Source organism: Camellia sinensis, chromosome 11 (assembly GCF_055761805.1).
Source record: "Camellia sinensis isolate YWXY chromosome 11, ASM5576180v1, whole genome shotgun sequence".
Lineage (NCBI taxonomy): Eukaryota > Viridiplantae > Streptophyta > Magnoliopsida > Ericales > Theaceae > Camellia > Camellia sinensis.
The window spans coordinates 52,954,203-52,976,575 of NC_138971.1; the positions used below are offsets into that span (position 1 = coordinate 52,954,203).

Here is a 22,373-nt window from a genome sequence, read left to right on the forward strand (position 1 = left end):
AATGGAAGTATTGTTGCTTGCTCAAAATATAAGGTAAACTTCTTTCTTCTTAGTTAAGGACAAAATATGAGGTAAACATATCACTCAAATTACTCAATTATAACAATGCCAAAAATTAGTATGGAAATATCGTTATTACTGTTTAGGATTTGAAAGAATTTTGTGTGGTCTTGTACACCAATACAATTGTGGCCCCTTTACACAGCCTTAGGATTGCTAAATGACAGATCCAAAATCCATTTAGCAACAAATCTAACACCAAAATGGAAACAGCAATACTTGCATCCACTTACTACAACTCATACAACATTAAATCTCAATAGACATGTTGTCGTTCCACGTAACACCTATTCAAACGAGGGACACAGTGTAGTTATTATCCATTCTTCAAGCCAAATAACTAGGCATTTACAAACAGTTTCCTAGCCCATGTCATCTAAGAGATTCAGTTTTAACTGATTTGTTAAGCTCTTTCTCTTTTGGTAACCTAATTCAAAAGAAATTCTAATCACATAATTGGATAAAGTTACATACACAAAATTTCCTAAAAATCCAGAATGTATTTCCTTATGATAAATAGTAACTAAGTACAAAGTACAGCTCCCAGCGTGACAGATTAATTTTCCAGTTGCAAATTATTCCTTTTTGTGCTCAAGACATATTTCATTATAGAAGCCTTCCATATCTCCTATACACAATCTTGTGGAAGTAAAAATCAAGGACCATGAAGAACTCCAACACAATTGTAACCATTTAAAAGATTACTTGTTCAGATAGACATGAACTGAAATTTAAAATAATGAGTGTATGGTCACCTAGAGGAAAATTTCCTATCAAAACTGTTGAATATTTCTTCCTTTTAAAGTGAAAAGTCAGTTTCTTGAAAACAGAAAGAAATGAAAAAACACATTACCTGTTGTAACAACTATCCAAGAAAATATATGTACTTTTGTTATAAAAAATAAAAAAAATAAAGAAGGAAAGGAAAAGAAAACAAAAGGACTTGCAATTGATAGTCAGTGGCCATATCTATCAATAAAATTGTTCAAAATGCTAATTTTAGTTTTTTTCAAAATATAACTTAACTTAAATAGTCAGAGAGGTATACCAAACTGATGAGTGACTCATACCAAGCCCATTGCAAGTAAGTATCATCCCTTTAAATCTGGTTAGATACTCCTGTATTGAAGTGGAAAGACATCCCAAATAATTAGGATGCATCACAGAAGAATCACACAACCAAAGTGAATTAAAGCAGGTTGACAAATCTAAGCCTGATGATACAATGGAAATTCTTACTCGCAAAGTGTACTTATCAATCTCATAGTTTCCAGTTATATCATAATCAAGTCGCTTGGCAGGATCACTTAACACTGCAAAAGAACCATACGCCATCAAAACTATAAATATTAGTACAGAATCTACACGAAGGGAAATAAAGAAGTTCTAAACAAAAAAGAAACAATGATTGTGAAAGGGTTAGTTTCTGTTTATGGTAATTAGTCTGAATTAAATTTTAGCAGCTTATTAATCTGAATTATCAGAAGGCAAATTCTGCTTTTAGGGACTAGTAGCTTCCACTGTGGCCCAAAATATGCTTCACCCAGAAATATAACGAGCATTCAATTTATGAAACGGAAGTTAGATGTCAATAACTCAACATACCAATACAAAAAAATAAAAATAAAAACTAGAAATCCAAATACCAAATGGGCAAGGACTGTCAATTCTAGATACATGAACCGATCTTTAAAATCTTAATGTCCATTCACCATGCCACACGTTTGAGAACTTACAAATATTGAACTCTAAAGTGTTTATACTCCATAACCTAACCACCAACTGAACATGGGGACTGACATAATTATAATAAGGCCACATGCATGGTGTAAAACAGGGGATCTAGACCTTTGTGCTTTTGAAACACCACATAAGAATTACTTATATATATATAGGATATAAAATTAAACAAATATAAAAAAAAATGGACAAGAATTACCAGTGTAAGCCTCGTTGATCTGTTGAAATTTTGCAGTAACAGCATTGTCACCCTTGTGTTTGTCAGGATGCCATTTCTGTTACATAGTAATAGAATGCAAGACCATGTAAATTTCCAATAATGTACTATAATTTAAATCAAGAAATGTAAAAGTGCTATTAGAATATGCCATCAGTTACCAAGAAAAGATGGAAAACTAACCAGTGCCAGTTTCCTGTAATTTAACTTAATCTTCTCATCAGTTGCATCATAATCTACCTCCAAAACTTTGTAATAATCCTTCAAATGAGTAAGAATTTCCCCTCAGATATCCATCAAAGCAGACCTAATAATCAAATAAAATAAATCCTACTGACCCAAAAAAAAAAAAAAAAAAAAAAAAAGAAGTGATTAAGCTAAAACCCAGGGTTTAGGACACAGATTAAATATGCTGTTAATATAACCAAATAACATGTATGGAAATCTTGAAACAGTAAATCTCTCTTACATACAACATGTGCTATCATAAATGGGTTCTGCCAAGAGATCTTGTAAGCAACCAAATAACATGATAATAAAACTCCAAAATTCAAGTTGGTAATACATGATGAAATAACTATAAATGTGAGTAAGCCAAAATTCAAAGTTGTGCACCAGTAATACATATGTGAGTAATCCAAAATTCAAAGTTGAATTCAAAGGATGATTGCACCACACGTATAAATGTATGGAATGTTTCTTGTGCATAATTATTGCGGGAAGTTCATGTTGCCTTCAATACACTAACCTAAACACCTGCAAATGTAGTAGGTTTGCTACTTGATATTGCCCCATTTGGTTCCACTTATTTGCAGCTTATTTAGGTTAAAATTTAAAATCACATGCTTAAGCATATGTACTTCAAAAAAGTAAGTTGCTTGGCTCCAAGTTTCAGGTTTTCAGCTTATTTGCCTCTTCAGCTTAAAAAGCTAAAAAATCTAACTTTTTTGAAGTTGGGTTTTAGGTGTTATTTTCAAGCTAAAATCAACTCCTTTTTTTTTTTGTGTTACCAAATGTGACCACTTGTGCACAAATATGTATTACTTGTGCACAAATAGTTGAGTCCTACTTGGTCAAATAGGAAAAATAACAGTCCCTTGCCGTTTTTCTTCTTTTCCTAATTATTCTTTACTTGTGCACAAAGAGTCAAAGAGTTGTTCCCTTCTTTTTCAAATAAGATAAATAACAGTCGCTTGCACCATTGTTTCTCTTCCTAATTTTTCATTTGAAATACTCTGGATAGAGTTTTTATGAAATGAATCATACGATAGCAGAATTATTAATGAGAAATTCCAAGATGGTTCACCAATAACAGACATGAATAAAGTATACTACTGCCTCGAATATACTTGGAGAATAAATGAATCACAACTATAATATGAAACAGATGCTGCTAAATTATCAGTTACCCCACGAAAATGCAATGATAAAGTGAAAGGATCACATTAACCTGCAAGATACCACATTTTTCATTTAAAGATAGAGATAGAGTGCCACTCCACCCTACTGTCGGTCAAACTTGAAAAGTTAAAAGTATCAATCGTGAGGGTGTGTGAAAAAGTCTACATGGACCAGCCAAACTAATTGTTCTAGGCTTCTAGCTATTTTCATGGTAGCAAAAGAACAATAGACATATTGTACCCCATATTTACACTTAATGATGGAATGCCATAACGAATGACTCTCCATGGGAAATCTTCATAACCACTTACTGAGAAGAGCAATCTTCATAACCACTTACTAAATGATCTTTTCTCCCCTCTTCCTTAACTTCCCAAAGGAAATCCCTCATCAGTTTCTCAGTCTTATTTGCAACTCAAACCGGACTTTTGAAAAAAGACAAATGGTAGGGGATCTTGAACTGGAATCTCAAACAATCTTATTGGCCTTCCCTTAAGACAGGATCGTGTTATCCTAGAAGTTTTTGCTCATATGTTTGCTTCTACTCCTACTACATTTTAATATATATATATATACATATCAAGTAATAAACTACACAACAAAACTACTAGAAGAATAAAAAAAGTATGCCCAGTTTTAATACCCATTGAACGGGGGTTAGGAAGGGATAGATTAGGTACGGAGTTAACCTTTGTCATAAACTATAAAAAGAAGATCAATCATACTATGCATGAATAATAGTATAATATTCATGGTAATACTAACTAACTACTAAATATAGATAAACAAGTATATGCATAACTCAATTCTAAAATGCTCATGAATATCATACTCCCACCTAATCCACTTTAAAGAACATTGGATGCAAAATGAAAAGAAAAACAAAAATCAAAATTCTTTAGTTAAAAACTAAAAGGTACAAACACCACTAAGAAGGTGTCGTATCCATGTTAGACATATGTGCACAGAGAGAGAGAGAGCAAATAGAAGATCCGTATTCTGTTCAATAAAAATTTGTTGAATCAGTGGGTTAATGTTGAAAAAACAAAAAATAAAAATGAAATTGCAAGGAAAGAAATGGAAAATAAAAAGAAGAGTTTGGTTCTACATGGAGAAAACTACATCCGTATGTATTTTTGTATTTATGGGGTGCGGCAGTGGGTTTTGGAATTTTCGAAGGGCTGCAAAAAGCAGAAGACAACAAGGCTACCTAAGCATAAAGGAAACAATTATTACAAGGGCAAGTTTATGAAGTTACTCTTTGTTGAGTCCTAAGTCAGAAAACAAAAGATTTAGAGTTTTAGTTATGGTCTTTCCATTTATTTCTTGGTAACCTATTGAAGCCTATAGAGAGACTTTAACAAGAAATCGAGCAAAAACAACATAAAGGGTGCTCCAAGGTAATACACACAATATAGAAACTTTTTTTATTTTTATTTTTTTATTTATAAATAACAGTAACTCACTTCCAAACTATGAAGCACGGACAAGCCCACAGGGCGATTTCAAAAAAATGAGGACACACACGGTGGTGGACACGGCAATTTTTTTTAGAAAATATATATATATAGTTTTTGCAATTTGCAATGTAAATTAACACTACATTACCAAACAATCAAAATTAATAAACACTAACATTAATTCAATATATACATAAAAACCACTACATTTAAATAAATAAATAGAAAAAGAAAAAACAAACTGATTTAAAGAGAAATATATAATATATTTATTATAAATAGTATATAATAGTATATTTATTAGAGATAGAGAGACGACGAGAAAGAAAGACGACGACAAAGAGATGACGAGAGAGAGAGAGAGAGACGATCAACGAGACAAGATGAGAGAGAAGAGAGAGAGAGAGACGACTGGCAAGACAGGATGAGAGAGAAGAGACACTTAACATACTGCAGATGGAGCTTGATGGAGAGATCGATCAAATGCCATCCTCCAACAGGTTCTTCGTTTCCCTTCTCTCTTTTTTGGTATTGATTTAGAATTTAGGTCTTCTAATTTAGGATATGTTTGAGTTGAGGATTTTTTATTTCTTTTTTTACTTTGTTAAACTTATACTTTTACCCAAAAGATATACAGAATTAAAAAATTGGCCACGACTTGTCCCCAACGTGTCCCATACCAAATAAATAAATAAATTCAAGGGCCACGCCAAATGGCGTGTCACGCACGTGTCCTTGCTTCTTTTCCGCGTATTTTTTTTTTGTTTCCTATTTTTTTCATGTACTTGCGCATTAATTCACTTCTCTGATTCTGGGGTTTACTTCCGCTGTCCTTATTCAATTTTGTGCATATCAAATGTTCATTTTGTTTATCTATGATTTTGATTAGTTGGTTGGTTTTTAGACTTCTGAAAATATCAAATTGTGGTGCGTTGTTTGGAAGCTATGAATGAACACTTCAAAATAGGTGCCATAGCAGTGTCGGACACGGGGACAAGAAAAGAAATTTGGTGGTTGGCGGGAGGGAATTGAGAATGGGAGGGGCAGTGGTGTGCAGTACTTACATTGTAGGAACTGTCCTCATTCCTTTCCATATATCTACTTATATATTTAATGCTAAAATGTGTGATACTATAACAAAAAGAGATTGTATACACAATACTTAATTTGACTGATGAGGTATGTGCAGCAAGAGAGAGAGAGAGAGAGAGCAAACAGAAGATCCTTATTCTGTTCAATAAAAATTTGCTGAATCAGTTGGTTAATATAGCAAAAACAAAAAATAAAAATGATATTGCAAGGAAAGAAATAGAAAATAAAAAGAAGAGTTTGGTTCGATATGGAGAAAAGTACATATGTATGTAGTTTTGTATTTATAATGTGCGGTGGGTTTTGGAATTTCCGAAGGGCTGCAAAAAGAAGAAGATACCAAGGCTAAGCATAAAGGAAACAATTATTACACAGGTAAGTTTATGAAGTTACTCGTTGTTGAGTCCTAAATCAGAAAACAAAAGATTTGGAGTTTTAGTTATGGTCTTTCCATTTATTTCTTGGTAACCTGACGCCTATAGAGAGACTTTAACAAGAAACCAAGCAAAAACAACAAAAAGGGTGCTCCAAGGTAATACTCACAATCTAGGAACTTTTTTTTTTTGTGTGTGTGTGAGATAAATAACAATAACTCACTTCCAAACTATGAAGCACGGACACGGACACGGACACAGGACACGGCAATTTCAAAAAAATGAAGACACACACAGGGTGGGGGACACGACAATTTTTTTTAATATATATATATGTATTTGCAACGTAGATTAATACTACATTACCATACAATTAAAATTAATAAATACTAATATTAATTCAATGAATATGTAAAAGCCACTACATTTAAATAAATAAAAGAAAAAGAAAAACAAACTGATTTAAAGAGAAATACATAATATATTTATTATAAATAGTCTATAATAGTATATTTATTAGAGATAGACAGGTGACAAGAAAGAGAGAAATATGACAATGACAGAGAGAGTGAGAGAGAATAGAAGACAAGAGTGAGAGAGAGACAATCAACGAGACAGGATGAGAGAGAAGAGAGAATTACCAGACTGGAGATGGAGCTTGATGGAGAGATCGATCAAATGCCTTCCTCCAACAGGTTCTTCGTTTCTCTTTTCTTTTTTTTGTTCTGATTTAGAATTTAGGTCTTCTGATTTAGAATTTGTTTAAGTTAGGGATTTCTGATTTTTTTTTTCTTTGTTAAATTTACACTTTGACACAAAAGATATACAAAATTAAAAAATTGGCCCCAACATGTCCCATACCAAATAAATAAATTAATTAATTAAAGGGACACGCCAAACACGCCAAATGGTGTGCCCCACACATGTCCCCAGTGTGCCTCTGTGTTTGACACCACTACAGCGCCTATTTTAAAGGGTTCATTCATAGCTTCCAAACAACGCACCACAATTTGATATTTTCATATTAAGTATAAAAACCAACCAACCAATCAAAATCATAGATAAAAAAAATGAACATTTGATATGCACAAAATTGAATACAAGGACAGCAGAAGTAAACCATAGAATTAGAGATGTGCAATTAATGTGCAAGTGCATGAAAAAGAATAGGAAACAAACAAATACCTAGAAAAGCAGCACAAGAAAGAAGAATAGATAGTCGGTGGTTGGAGAGAGGGAATTGGGAATTGGGAATTGGAAAGGCAGTTGTGTGCAGTACTTACCTTGTAGGAACTGGTCTCCTCATTGTTTTCCATATATCTACTTATATATTTACATGCTACAATGTGTGATACTATAACAAAAAGGGATTGTATACCCAATACTTAATTTGATTGATGCGGTATGTGCACAGAGAGAGAGAGAGAGAGCAAACAGAAGATCCATATCCTACTCAATAAAAATTTGTTGGATCAGTGGGTTAATATTGAAAAAACAAAAAATAAACATGAAATTGTGGGGAAATAAATGGAAAAGAAAAGGAAGAGTTTGGTTCTATATGGAGAAAAGTACATTTGTATGTATTTTTGTATTGATAACGTGCGGTAGGATTTGGAATTTTCGAAGGGCAGCAAAAAGAAGACGACAATAAGGCTACCTAAGCATAAAGGAAACAATTACTGCACGGGTAAGTTTATGAAATTACTCTTTGTTGAGTCCTAAATCAGAAAACAAAAGATTTGGAGTTTTGGTTATGGTCTGTCAATTTATTTCTTGGTAACCAACTGAAGCCTATAGAGAGGCTTTAACAAGAAACTGAGCAAAAACAAAAAAAAGGGTGCTCCAAGGAAATACTCACAATATAGAAACTTTTTTTTTTTTCCCTGATAAATAACAGTAACTCACTTCTAAACTATGAAGCACAGAAACGGACATGGGACACGGCGATTTCAAAAAAATAAGGACACACACGGCGGGGTACACGGCAAAAAATTTAATATATATATGTGTGTGTGTTTTGCAATGTAGATTAACACTACATTACCAAACAATCAAAATTAATAACCACTAACATTAATTCTATGTATATATAAAACCCACTACATTTAAATAAAAAAATAGAAAAGAAAAAACAAACTGATCTAAAGAGAAATATATAATACATTTATTATAAATAGTATATTTATTATATATTTATTAATAGAGATAGAGAGACAACGAGAAAGATAGAAAGACGACGACAACAGAGAGAGATGACGACAACGAGATGATGAGAGAGAGACAAAGACGACATCAGAGACAGTGAGAGAGACGATCAACGAGACAAGACGACAGAGAAGTGAGAGTGAGAGATGACAGGCGAGACAGAACGAAAGAGAAGAGACACTTACCATACAGGAGGAGATGGAGCTTGATTGAGAGATTGATTGAATGCCTTCCTCCAACAGGTTCTTTGTTTCTCTTCTCTCTTTTTTTGTTCGGATTTAGAATTTAGGTCTTCTGATTTAGGATTTGTTTGAGTTAGGGATTTCTGATTTTTTTTTACTTTGTTAAATTTACACTTTGACCCAACGTGTCCCTAACGTGTCCCGTACCAAATAAATTAATTAATTAATTAAAGGGCAACGCCAAAAGAGGTGTCACGCACGTGTCCCTAGTGAGCCCCCGTGTCAGGCACCGCTATGGCGCCTATTTTGAAGTGTTTGTTCATAGCATACAAACAACGCACCACAATTTGATATTTTCATATTAAGTCTAAAAATCAACCTACCAATCAAAGTTATAGATAAACAAAATGAACCATTTGATATGCACAAAAAATTGAATGAAGAGGGTAGCAGAAGTAAACCCCAGAATCAGAGATGTGGAAGTACATGAAAAAAATAGGAAACAAACAAATACCCAGAAAAGAAGCACAAGAAATAAGAATAGAGATTCGGTGGTTGGAGGGAGGAAATTGGGAATAGGAGAGGCAGTGGTGTGCAGTACTTACCTTGTAGGAATTGATCACCTCATTGGTTTCCATGTATCCACTTATATATTTACATGCTACAATGTGTGATACTACAACAAAAAGCGATTATATACACAATACTTAATTTGATTGATGAGGCATGTGCACAGAGAGAGAGAGAGAGAGAGAGAGAGAGAGCTAACAGAAGATCTGTATTCAGGCCTCGTTTGGGAACAGGCTAATTTAGTAACTTTTTGGCTATTTGGCTAAAAAAATAGGTAAAAAAAACTTATATGTTTGGGATGATTTTTTGGCTAATTACGAAAAGATGTGCAAAAAGTAGAGAGAAAAGAGAATCTTTAACTTTTTGGTATGAGTTGTTGGCTTTTTGGCTAAAAAGATAACTTTTTGATTTTTTGGCTAAAAAGGTAAGTCCCCAAACGAGGCCTCAGTTCAATAAAAATTTGTTGAATCAATGGGTTATTATAGAAAAAAAAATAATGAAATTGCAGGGAAAGAAATGGAAAATAAAAAAGAAGAGTTTGGTTCTATATGGAGAAAAGTACATCTGTATGTATTTTTGTATTTATAACGTGCGGTGGGTTTTGGAATTTTTGAAGGGTTGCAAAAAGAAGAAGACAACAAGGCTATCTAAGCATAAAGGAAGCAATTATTACACGGGTAAGTTTATGAAGTTACTCTTCGTTGAGTCCTAAATCAGAAAACAAAAGATTTGGAGTTCTAGTTATGGTTTTTCCATTTATTTCTTGGTAACCAACTGAACCCTATGTTGGGGATCGGAGGCACACTAGGAAACACAAACAAGCAATAACACGAGTTTTAACGTGGTTCGGCAAGTCGCCTACGTCCACGGGTAGCGGATTTCACTATATGGAGAGAAATGCAAAGATTACAAAGGAGACTATACACTTTGATAGTTTTTCTCTACATCAACTCTCCCCTTAGCCTCTCTATTTCTACACTCAAGAGAAGGTGGAGAGGTTGGCTGGCCTTGCACATGGCCAGCCTGTTCCTTCACAAAAATGGCCGTCCACCTTTGTGACTTGTCAGTTGGCAAGCTGTGTTGCTGGTTGGCAAGCTGTGTTGCTGTGTTGGCTTCACATGGAGAAGAGATCACTCCTCACATAGGGTGATCTCCAACAAATCCCCCCTTCAACCCATGTGAGTCGTTCGGCTGAATCTTTAGCCCAATCTTCAACAAATCTCCACCTTGGCGAGGATTCACTTATCCAACATAGTGATCGATTAACACTGCCATGCACCCGAAGGTGCTCAATTCCGAGAGATGTTGACCAAGTCCAAACAGTGTTGGAACTTGATCCCAGAAACCACTTTTGTGAGCATATCGGCCGGATTATCTGCAGTACTAATCTTTTGAAGCAGAATATCCCCTTCATTTACAATTTCTCGGATGAAATGGAAACGAACATCAATGTGCTTGGTGCGGGAATGATGAACCCGGTTCTTTGCCAAACAAATGACACTCTAACTGTCACAGTACACCTCAATGTGCTTCTGAACAATACCCAAGTCCTCAATCAACCCGTGTAGCCAAATAGCTTCCTTAAAGGCTTCTGTCACTGCCATGTACTCTGCCTCTGTAGTAGACAAAGCCACCGTTGACTGAAGCGTTGACCTCCAACTCACTGGCCCTTTAGCAAGCGTAAATAAATACCCTATTGTTGATCGGCGTTTGTCCAAGTCACCAGCATAATCTGAGTCCACATATCCAACCAAATTCTTTCTAAGTCGGTTATCTCTCTCGTACTTCAATCCCAGATTAATCGTGCCATGTATGTACCTTAGGATCCATTTCACTGTCTGCCAGTGATCTTTTCCTGGATCATGCATATACCTGCTTACCATACTCACAGCATGTGAGATGTCAGGCCTTGTACAAACCATAGCATACATTAATGCACCAACTGCATTTGCACATGGAACTTGAGCTATATGCTTCCGTTCTTCTTCTGTGCGTAGAGACATCGAAGCACTAAGCTTGAAATGAGGGGCCAATGGTGTACTCACAGCTTTTGTTTTCTTATTTATGCCAAATTTGTCTAACACCTTTTTCAAATATTGAGTTTGTGTCAGATGAACCGTGCCCTTCTTCTTGTCTCTCTTGATCTCCATGCCAAGAATTTTCTTTACTTCTCCCAAATCCTTCATTTCAAACTCTCTTGCTAACTGTGCCTTGAGTTTGTCAATCTCCTCATTGCACTTTGAAGCAATTAACATATCATCCACATATAAGAGCAAATAGATGAAGGACCCATCTGGAAGCTTACGGAAATATACACAATGATCAAATTGACTTCTTGTGTATTCTTTCTCTAACATGAACCGATCAAATCTCTTGTACCACTGTCTTGGGGATTGCTTCAATCCATACAACGATTTGTTCAGCTTACAGGCCCAATTCGCTTTTCCAGCAACTTTGAAACCATCTGGCTGGGACATTATATCTCCTCTTCAAGATCTCCATGTAAAAAGGTAGTTTTGACACCGAGTTGGGCGAGCTTGAGATCAAACTGTGCAACCAAAGCTAGCAAGATACGAATAGACGTGTGCTTCACAACAGGTGAGAATACCTCATTGTAGTCTATTCCTTCCTTTTGGGCATAGCCTTTAGCTACCAATCTGGCTTTGAATCTGATGTTGTCTTTGCCTGGGATGCCTTCCTTCTTGGTGTAAACCCACTTACACCCAATTGCTTTCTTTCCCTTTGGAAGTTGCACCAACTCCTAAGTCTGGTTCTTATGAAGTGACCCGATCTCTTCATCCATAGCCTCCTTCCAATTAACACTTTCTACATTCTGCACGGCTTCTTTGAAAGTGCAAGGAACATTGTCTTCAATGATTGGAAGTGCATAGGCTACCATATCGGTCATCCAACCGGGTTGCTTAGTAACCCTTTTTCCTTTCCTGATTGCAATGGGTTCTAATTGCTATGGGGCCTCTGGATCTTCATTTTCATCTGAACTCTCTTCAGAGCTATCCACTGAGACTTCTTCAGGATGATTGATTGGTTGAATAGTTTTTGCTGGAGTCTCAAACTCCACCTGCACTGACTTCTTCAATGCCTCATCATTTTCTTAAGGATTTGGTTGCTTCAGCATTGTAGATTCATCAAAAGTAACATCTCTTCTAGTGACAACTTTCTTTGATTCAGGACACCAGAGTTTGTATCCCTTGACACCGTCACTGAAGCCTAAGAAGACAGCTTTCTTGGCTCTAGGATCCAACTTAGATTCTGTAACATGAAAATAGGCTAGACATCCGAAGATACGTAACTAATCATAATCAATAGCTGGCACTCTTGACCATACCTCCATGGGAGTCTTGCCATCTAGTGCTGCAGCAGGTAGTCTGTTGACAAGATGACGAGCATAGTTCAATGCCTCACCCCAAAATGCTTTTCTCAATCCTGAATGTGACAGCATACACCGAACTTTCTCCACCAAAGTGCGGTTCATGCGTTCTGCAACTCCATTTTGCTGTAGTGTTCCAGGAATTGTGAAATGTCTCACTATCCCTTCATTCTGGCAAACCTCAAAGAAGGGATCTGATGTGTATTCCCCGCCATTGTCAGATTTGAGCTTCTTGATCTTTCTGTCTGTCTGGGTCTTAATCATTTTCTTCCACATAAGAAAGATTTCTAATACTTCATCTTTATGCTTCATTGTGTAAACCCATACTCTTCTTGAGAAATCATCAATGAATGACACAAAGTAGTGTTTACCTCCCAACGAAGCATTCTTGGAAGGACCCCATACATCGGTGTGAACGTAGTCTAGAATCCCTTTGGTACGATGAATAGCAGTACCAAACTTGATTCTTGTTTGCTTGCTCAGTACATAATGCTCGCAGAACTCAGCTTCCCTGTTTTGGCGCCTTTCAACAGGCCTTGCTTTACCAACCCTTGTAAAGCCTTCTCACCGACATGCCCTAGGCGCATGTGCCAAAGTCTGGAAGTGTTTGATACATCATCTTCTAAGCTGGTAGAGACAGCCACTCTCCCTGTGACTGTAGAGCCATCTAGGAAATATAAATTTCCCTTCCGAGTACCCTTCATTGCAACAAATGCTCCTCTAACAACTTTGAGGACTCCACCTTCCACAGTTACTCTGTAACCTTTGGAGTCCAAAACTCCCACTGAGATGAGATTCTTTGTCAAATCTGGTACATACCAAACATCTTCAAGAATTCTGATTGTTCCATCATGTATCTTCAGTCGAATTGTTCCAATCCCCTTTGTCTGGCAAGCTTGGTCGTTGCCCATCAGTACAACTCCTCCATCGAACTCTCGTAAGCTCGAGAACCACTGCTTGTTAGGACACATGTGGTAGGAACATTTGGAATTTAAAATCCATTCATCAGACTGGCCAAGTGATAAACTGTGAAGGTTGATCCTTCACCATTATCTCCAACTCGTGCAACGTTCACATTTTCCTCTTTTTTGTCTTTATTGGGACAATCTTTTGCCCAATGCCCCTTCTGGCGACAAGCAGCACACTCGTCTTTTGCAAGACGTCTTCTATCTGATGATTTCCCTCTGGATTTTGAGCGAGACTTTCCTCACCCTGTATATCTTTTGTTATTTGTCCTGCCTCTGACTGTCAATGCCTCGGATGCTGTGTCCCTGTTTGCAGATTTATCTTTCCTTCTGAACTCATTATTTACCAAGGCGTTTGCAACATCAACATACTTGATCTTTTCTTTACCTTATAGTAAAGTGGTGGTGAGATGATCATATGTGTCAGGCAAGGAATTCAACAGTGACAGTGCTTTATCTTCATCATCAATGTGATTATCCAAGTTTTTCAAATCGGTAAGAATTTTGTTGAAATTGTTTAGGTATTCGTTCATCGAAATACCTTTCTTATAGTTGAAACGAAACAACCTCTTCTTCAAGTAAAGCCGGTTCTCAATGCTCTTTGTCGTGAACTTGTCTTCCAGCGCCTTCCAAAGCTCCTTCGCAATATCATATTCTATGAAGGCATACTTCTCCTCTTTTGCAAGGCAAAGTCGGATGGAACTGCAGGCCAGGAGATTCACTTTCTCCCATTCTATCCCGTCCAGGTCATCTGGTTTGTCTCCCAGAGTGAAGTGCAGGTTCAACTGGACAAGCATATCTTTAACTTCGCATCTCCACATGCCGAAGTTGCTGCTTCCATCAAACTTTTCTACCTCGAACTTAGCATGGGACACCGGGGTCTAATACCTAGAGTTATTTGTAGCTGCGGGGCTGCTTGTAGACTCGGCTGATCTCCTTTCTATAGATTCTGCCATTGAGATGTTTTTTTTTTAAAAAACTTTGATTCAAAAAACTGATCGTACGGATGTGTCCGGAATACTCCAAATAGTTGGAAAGTACTATTGGATCGTTAGAAACGGACTCCGAATGACTCAGATCAAGCCAAAATAGTTTGGACGGTTCAGATCTGCAGAATCTGGTGCGTCTGAGATGCACCGGATAATTACTCTGGCACGGCTGGCCAATTGGCTTGGTCAACGGCTTGGTCAACGGCGCGGCTTCTGGCGCGGCACGGGTTGACTCGGCTTTAGCAGCTCAGTCAACGGTCAAACGACGATGACGTGTCTGACATGTGGATGACGTGTTCTGATGTGGCAGTAACTCGTTGATGACGTCACTATCACGCGCAGAATGACTCTCCTTCCTCCTTCAACCGCGCGTCAGGCGCGTGTGGGCGACTAGACTGACGCACCAGCTATGTAAACAACGCGTGTCGGCGCGTGTCAAGAGTGGGCTTCGCTCTCCAGCTTCAGAGGGCGCGTGAGAGCGCATTGCTGCTCTTCTGGGGTTGGGCTTTGCTATTCTGGACTCCTCTTCTCAAGGGCTTCCGCTTCCTTATGGTATGCTCAAGAGTGGATTTCAGTCACTTCGAAATCTAGGCACTTTCGAAAAAAATTCGATTTTTCACCACCCGGGCTTTGATACCAATTGTTGAGGATCGGAGGCACACCAGGAAACACAACCAAGCAATAACACAAGAGTTTTAACGTGGTTTGGCAAGTCGCCTACGTCCACGGGCAGCGAATTTCCATATAAATTTCACTATATGGAGAGAAATGCAAAGATTACAAAGGAGACTATACACTTTGATAGTTTTTCTCTATATCAACTCTCCCCTTAGCCTCTCTATTTATACACTCAAGAGAAGGTGGAGAGGTTGGCTGGCCTTGCACATGGCCAGCCTGTTCCTTCACAAAAGTGGCCGTCCACCTCTGTGACTTGTCGGTTGGCAAGCTGTGTTGCTGTGTTGGCTTCACATGGAAAAGAGATCACTACTCAAATGGGGTGATCTCCAACACCCTATAGTGAGACTTTCACAAGAAACCGAGCAGAAACAACATAAAGGATGCTCCAAGGTAATACTCACAATATAAGTAACAGTAACACACTTCCAAAATATGAAGTACGAACAGGAACACGGTATACGGCAATTTCAAAAAAATGAGGACACACACACAACGCGGGGCATGGCAAAATTTTTTGTTTTTACATATATATATATATATATATATAGGTATTTGCAAAGTAGATTAAGACTGTTACCAGAAAATCAAAATAAATAAACGCTAACATTAATTAAATGTACATATAAAAGCCACTACATTTAAATAAATATATAGAAAAAAGAAAAGAAAAAAACAAATTGATTTAAAGAGAAATATATAATATATTTATTATAAATAGTATATTTATTAGACATAGAGAGACGACAGCGACGGAGAGATGACGACAAAGAGATGACGAGAGAGAGACGATGACGACGATGACGACGGCAACAATAGAAGATGAGAAAGAGACGATCAATGAGACAAGATGAGAGAGACAAGAAACAAGAGGAGAGATAGGATGAGAGACAAGAGACACCATACTGGAGATGGAGCTTGGTTAAGAGATAGATCGAATGCCTTCCTCTAACAGGTTCTTCATTTCTCCTCTCTTTTTTCTTTCTGATTTCGAATTTAGGTCCTCTGATTTAGGATTTGTTTGAGTTAGGGATTTCTGGTTTTTATTTTTTTACTTCGTTAAATTTACTCTTTGACCCAAAAGATGCACATAATTAAAAAAAGCGGCACCGACGTGTCCCACGCCAAATAAATAAATAAATTAAAGGGCCACACCAAATGGTGTGTCAAGCACGTGTCCCCGGTGTGCCCCCGTGTCCGACACTGCTTCGGTGCCAATTTTGAAGTGTTTGTTCATAGATTCCAAACAACGCACCACAATTTGATATTTTCATATAAAGTCTAAAAATCAACCAACCAATCAAAATCATAGATAAACAAAATGAACATTCGATATGCACAAAATTGAATAACAAGGACAGCGGAAGTAAACCCCAGAAGCAAAGATGTGCAATTAACGTGCAAGTACATGAAAAAAATAGGAAGCAAACAAATACCTAGAAAAGCAGCACAAGAAAGAAGAGTAGTGAGTCGGTGGTTGGAGGGAGGGAATTGAGAATGGGAGAGGCAGTGGTGTGCAGCACTTACCTTGTAGGAATTGGTCTCCTCATTGCTTTCCATATATCAACTTATATATTTACATGCCACAATGTGTGATACTATAACAAAAAGGGATTGTATACACAATACTTAATTTGATTGATGAGGTATTTGCAGAGAGAGAGAGAGAGAGAGAGAGAGAGCAAACAGAAGATCCGCATTATGTTCAATACAAATTTGTTGAATTAGTGGGTTAATATAGAAAAAAACAAAAAAATAAAAATGAAAAATTAGAGTTTGGTTCTATATGGAGAAAAGTACATATGTATGTATTTTTGTATTTATAACGTGTGGTGGGTTTTGGCATTTTCGAAGGGCTGCAAAAAGAAGAAGACAACAAGGCTACCTAAGCATACAGGAAACAATTATCACACAGGTAAGTATATGAAGTTACTCTTCCTTGAGTCCTAAATCAAAAAACAAAAAGATTTGGAGTTCTAGTCTATGAAGCATGGACCTATGAAGCACGGACATGCATAGGGACACGGACACGGGATACGGCAATTTCTAAAAAATGGGGACACGGACACGGCAGGGGACACGACAAATTTTTTAATTTTTTTTATAAATATTTTTATTTTAATACACATTAATTATTTTATTTATTTATTATATTTTTTAGATAATATGTTCCAATTAATTTTTTTATTTTATTTTACCTACATGTGTTTATTTATTTATTTTATTAATATGTATAAATATATATTATCTTATAATATGTATTATATATTATCTTATACATATAGTATATGTTGTATAATAACTATTAATATATATTATATGTTATATAATAATTATTAATATATATAGTATATTATCTTTGAGTAATGGTGGTCAACGAAACATTTCAGTCTGAGAGAGAGAGGGGGGGGCAGACGAAAGGGGGAAAAGAAGAGAGCCAGACGAAAGGGTTAAAAGAAGACGAGAGAGAGAGAGAGAGAGAGAGAGAGAGAGAGAAGAGGTGAGAGAGAACAGAGATCGACTGGAGATGGAGATCGATCGATCGAAATGGAGATGAACAGGTTCGCACTTCTCCTCTCTGTTCTTCTTCTGATTTTGGATTTAGCTCTTCTTCTCCTCTTTCTTCGAATTAGGGTTTTCTATTTTGTTCCCCTTGCTGTGTCCTCTTGCTGTGTCCCGACGTGTCTCATACCAAAAAAATAAATTAATTAAAGGGACACGCCAAATGGCGTGTCCAGTACGTGTCCCCGGCGTGTCCCCGTATCTAACACCGCCACGGCTTCCATTTTGGACACGCCATTTGGAAGCCGTGGCGGTGTCAGATACGGGGACACGCCGGGGACACGTACGGGACACACCATTTGGCGTGTCCCTTTAATTAATTTATTTTTTTGGTATGAGACACGTCGGGGACATGGTGGCCCATATCAAGAGGACACGGCAAGGGGAACAAAATAGAAAACTCTAATTCGAAGAAAGAGGAGAAGAAGAGCTAAATCCAAAATCAGAAGAAGAACAGAGAGAAGAGAAGTGCGAACCTGTTCATCTTCATCTCGATCGATCGATCTCCATCTCCATCTCCATCTCCAGTTGATCTTCTATCACTTCTTGACCTGGTACGTCTCTATTCTCTCTCTTCTTTGGCTAGCCTCTCGTCTCTCTCTCGCCTCTTCTCTCTCTCTCTCTCTCGTCTTCTTTTAACCCTTCGTCTGCCTCTCTTCTTTCCCCTCTTTCGTCTGCCCCCCTCTCTCTCTCTCTCAGACTGAAATGTTTCGTTGACCACCATTACTCAAAGATAATATACTATATATATATTAATATTTATTATATAACACATAATATATATTAATAGTTATTATACAACATATACTATATGCATAAGATAATATATAATATATATAATACATATTATAAGATAATATATATTTATACATAATAAAATAAATAAATAAACACATGTAGGTAAAATAAAATAAAAAAAATTAATTTGAACATATTATTTAAAAAATATAATAAATAAATAAAATAATTAATGTGTATTAAAATAAAAATATTTATAAAAAAAAAATTAAAAAATTTGCCGTGTCCCCTGCCGTGTCCGTGTCCCCATTTTTTAGAAATTGCCGTATCCCGTGTCCGTGTCCATGTCCCTATGCATGTCCGTGCTTCATAGGTTCTAGTTATGGTTTTTCCATTTATTTCTTGGTAACCAACGGAACCCTATAGTGAGACTTTCACAAGAAACCGAGCAGAAACAACATAAAGGGTGCTCCAAGGTAATACTCACAGTATAGAACCTTTTTTTTTCAATTTATTTATAAATAACAGTAACTCACTTCCAAACTATGAAGTACGGACAAAGAGATGGGACGCGGTAATTTCAAAAAAATAAGGACGCACACACGGCGGGTGACACAGCAAATTTTTTTTTTTTTTTAACACACACACACACATATATATATATATATATATGTATTTGCAATATAGATTAAGACTATGTTATTAGAAAATCAAAATAAATAAACACTAACATTAATTAAATGTATATTAAATGTATACATAAAAGCCACTACATTTAAATAAATATATAGAAAAGAAGAAAAAAAAAAACAAATTGATTTAAAGAGAAATATATAATATATTTATTATAAATAGTATATTTATTAGACATAGAGAGACAACGAGAAAGAGAGAAAGACGATGACGACAACAGAAGATGAGTGAGAAAGTGAGAAAGAGACAATCAACGAGACAAGACAAGAGAGACGAGAGGCGAGACAGGACGAGAAAGAAGAGTTACTTACCATACTGGAGATGGAGCTCAATTGAAAGATCGATCGAATGCCTTCCTCTAATAGGTTCTTCATTTCTCCTCTCTTTTTTCGTTCTGATTTCAAATTTAGGTCTTCTGATTTAGGATTTGTTTGAGTTAGGGATTTCTGATTTTGTTTTTTACTTTGTTAAATTTACACTTTGACCCAAAAGATATACAGAATTAAAAAAACGGCCCTAACGCATCGCCGTCGTGTCCCATACCAAATAAATTAATTAATTAATTAATTAAAGGGCCACACCAAATGGAGTGTCACGCATGTGTCTCTAGTGTGCCCTCGTGTCCGACACTACTTCAGCGCCAATTTTGAAGTGTTCGTTCATAGCTTCCAAACAATGCACGACAATTTGATATTTTCATATTAAGTCTAAAAATCAACCAACCAATCAAAATCATAGATAAACAAAATCAACATTTGATATGCACAAAATGGAATAACAAGGACAGCGGAAATAAACCCCAGAATCAGAGATGTGCAATTAACGTGCAAGTACGCGAAAAAAATAGGAAACAAAAAAATACCTAGAAAAGCAGCACGAGAAAGAAGAATAGCAAGTCAGTAGTTGGAGGGAGGGAATTGAGAATGGGAGAGGAAGTGGTGTGCAGTACTTACCTCGTAGGAATTGGTCTCCCCATTGCTTTCCATATATCTACTTATATATTTACCTGCTACAATGTGTGATATTATAACAAAAAGGGATTGTATACACAATACTTAATTTGATTGATGAGGTATTTACAGAGAGAGAGAGAGCAAACAGAAGATTCGTATTCTGTTCAATAATAATTTGTTGAATTAGTGGGTTAATATAGAAAAAACAAAATATAAAAATGAAATTGCTAGGAAAGAAATGGGAAATAAAAAGAAGAGTTTGGTTCTATATGGAGAAAAGTACATCTGTATGTATTTTTGTATTTATAACGTGCGGTGGGTTTTGGAATTTTCGAAAGGCTACAAAAGAAGAAGACAACAAGGCTACCTAAGCATATAGGAAACAATTATTACACTGGTAAGTTTATGAAGTTACTCTTCGTTGAGTCCTAAATCAGAATACAAAAGATTTGGAGTTTTAGTTATGGTTTTGCCATTTATTTCTTGGTTTTTAACTGAAGCCTATAGAGAGCCTTTCACAAGAAACTGAGCAGAAACAACATAAAGAGTGCTCCAACGTAATACTCACAGTATAGAACTTTATTTATTTATTTTTTTCATAAATAACAGTAACTCACTTCCAAACTATGAAGTACGGGCAAGGCCACGGGACACGGTGATTTCAAAAAAATGAGGAAGCACACGCGGCAGGGGGCACGGCAAATTTTTTTTTTTTCAATATATATATGTATTTGCAATGTAGATTATTTTACTAGAAAATCAAAATTAATAAACACTAGCATTGATTAAATGTATATATAAAAGCCACTACATTTAAATAGATAAATACAACAAGAAAAAACAAACTGATTTAAAGAGAAATATGTAATATATCTATACTATTATTAAAAGCCAACAGGAACTTTGGAGTCCTGAAGCCTGGCTTAGAAATTTTTTTCTCTTTTTCCTAAAATGACCATAACTTCTTAAATAATTATATTATTTTTACACTTATATTAGTTTGTAGTTAAGGGTAACATGATAAATTCAAACCAATCAATTCCACTACCCCACGTTTCCAAACTGTACAGCAGTTAATTTTTTGTACAATCTCTCTCTCAAACAACATTCTAAACTGTACAAGTTTGGCATAAAGGTCTCTCTATCCATGGCTTCATCTTCTGATTTCGAAACCTCCTCAAACAACATTCTATACACAAACATATATATATATATATATATACAAATTATTGTTTCGATTCCTCAAAATAGCTAATCATATATTTATGTGTGTATACTGCAAGATTGGATTGTCATGATGAGAATGTCCTCAAAAAACACGTCGTTCTTCGATCGGAACAAAGACGGTGTTGTTTATCCTTGGGAAACTTTTCAAGCTTTTTTTTTCTCTGATTTTTGTTTTATATAATTTTGATCAATTAGTGTGTGTATATATATCATATCAAATTCAGAAAAAGTTATTTGATTGAATATATAAATAAATAAATAACAAATTGAATATAAATATAATTTTGGCCAAACTCAATATTCTTAACTAAATAAATCCTCATTCTTAACTCAAAGAAATTTCATAAATATGGAAACAAAAATTTAAAAATTAAAAATTAAAAACTCAAAAAAAAAAAAATCAAAAATAATGCAGAAGTATATGAGAATGTGTGTATATATATCATATCAAATTCAGAAAAAATAAAATTATGCGATTGAATATATAAATTAAAAAAATCTATAATATTATTAAAAACCAACAGGAACTTTGGAGTCCTGAAGCCTGGCTTAGAAATTTTTTTCTCTTTTTCCTAAAATGACCATAACTTCTTAAATAATTATATTATTTTTACACTTATATTAGTTTGTAGTTAAGGGTAACATGATAAATTCAAACCAATCAATTCCACTACCCCACGTTTCCAAACTGTACAGCAGTTAATTTTTTGTACAATCTCTCTCTCAAACAACATTCTAAACTGTACAAGTTTGGCATAAAGGTCTCTCTATCCATGGCTTCATCTTCTGATTTCAAACCCTCCTCAAACAACATTCTATACACAAACATATATATATATATATATACAAATTATTGTTTCGATTCCTCAAAATAGCTAATCATAT

At 35.8% G+C, this 22,373-nt stretch overlaps 1 protein-coding gene across 7 annotated transcripts in view; it reads right to left on the bottom strand.

The window, feature by feature from the left end:
* Positions 1 to 22,373, bottom strand: part of LOC114312012 (uncharacterized) — a 41,879-nt gene that overhangs the window by 623 nt on the left and 18,883 nt on the right. For 2 of the 7 annotated variants that reach the window (XM_082893906.1, XM_028258186.2), the window contains 5 exons: positions 20,262 to 20,314; positions 2,201 to 2,278; positions 2,000 to 2,075; positions 1,300 to 1,373; positions 1,109 to 1,179 (listed from right to left, as the gene is read on the bottom strand). In XM_082893906.1, the coding sequence (XP_082750032.1) occupies positions 1,109 to 1,179; positions 1,300 to 1,373; positions 2,000 to 2,075; positions 2,201 to 2,278; positions 20,262 to 20,294 (332 nt within the window). In that variant the 5' untranslated portion in view covers positions 20,295 to 20,314. Of the gene's footprint in view, positions 1 to 1,085; positions 1,180 to 1,299; positions 1,374 to 1,999; positions 2,076 to 2,200; positions 2,348 to 6,982; positions 16,821 to 16,842; positions 16,891 to 20,261; positions 20,315 to 22,373 lie in introns of those variants that run through there. The other 5 variants (XM_082893907.1, XM_028258171.2, XM_028258191.2 and 2 more) reach the window with 5 other exon arrangements.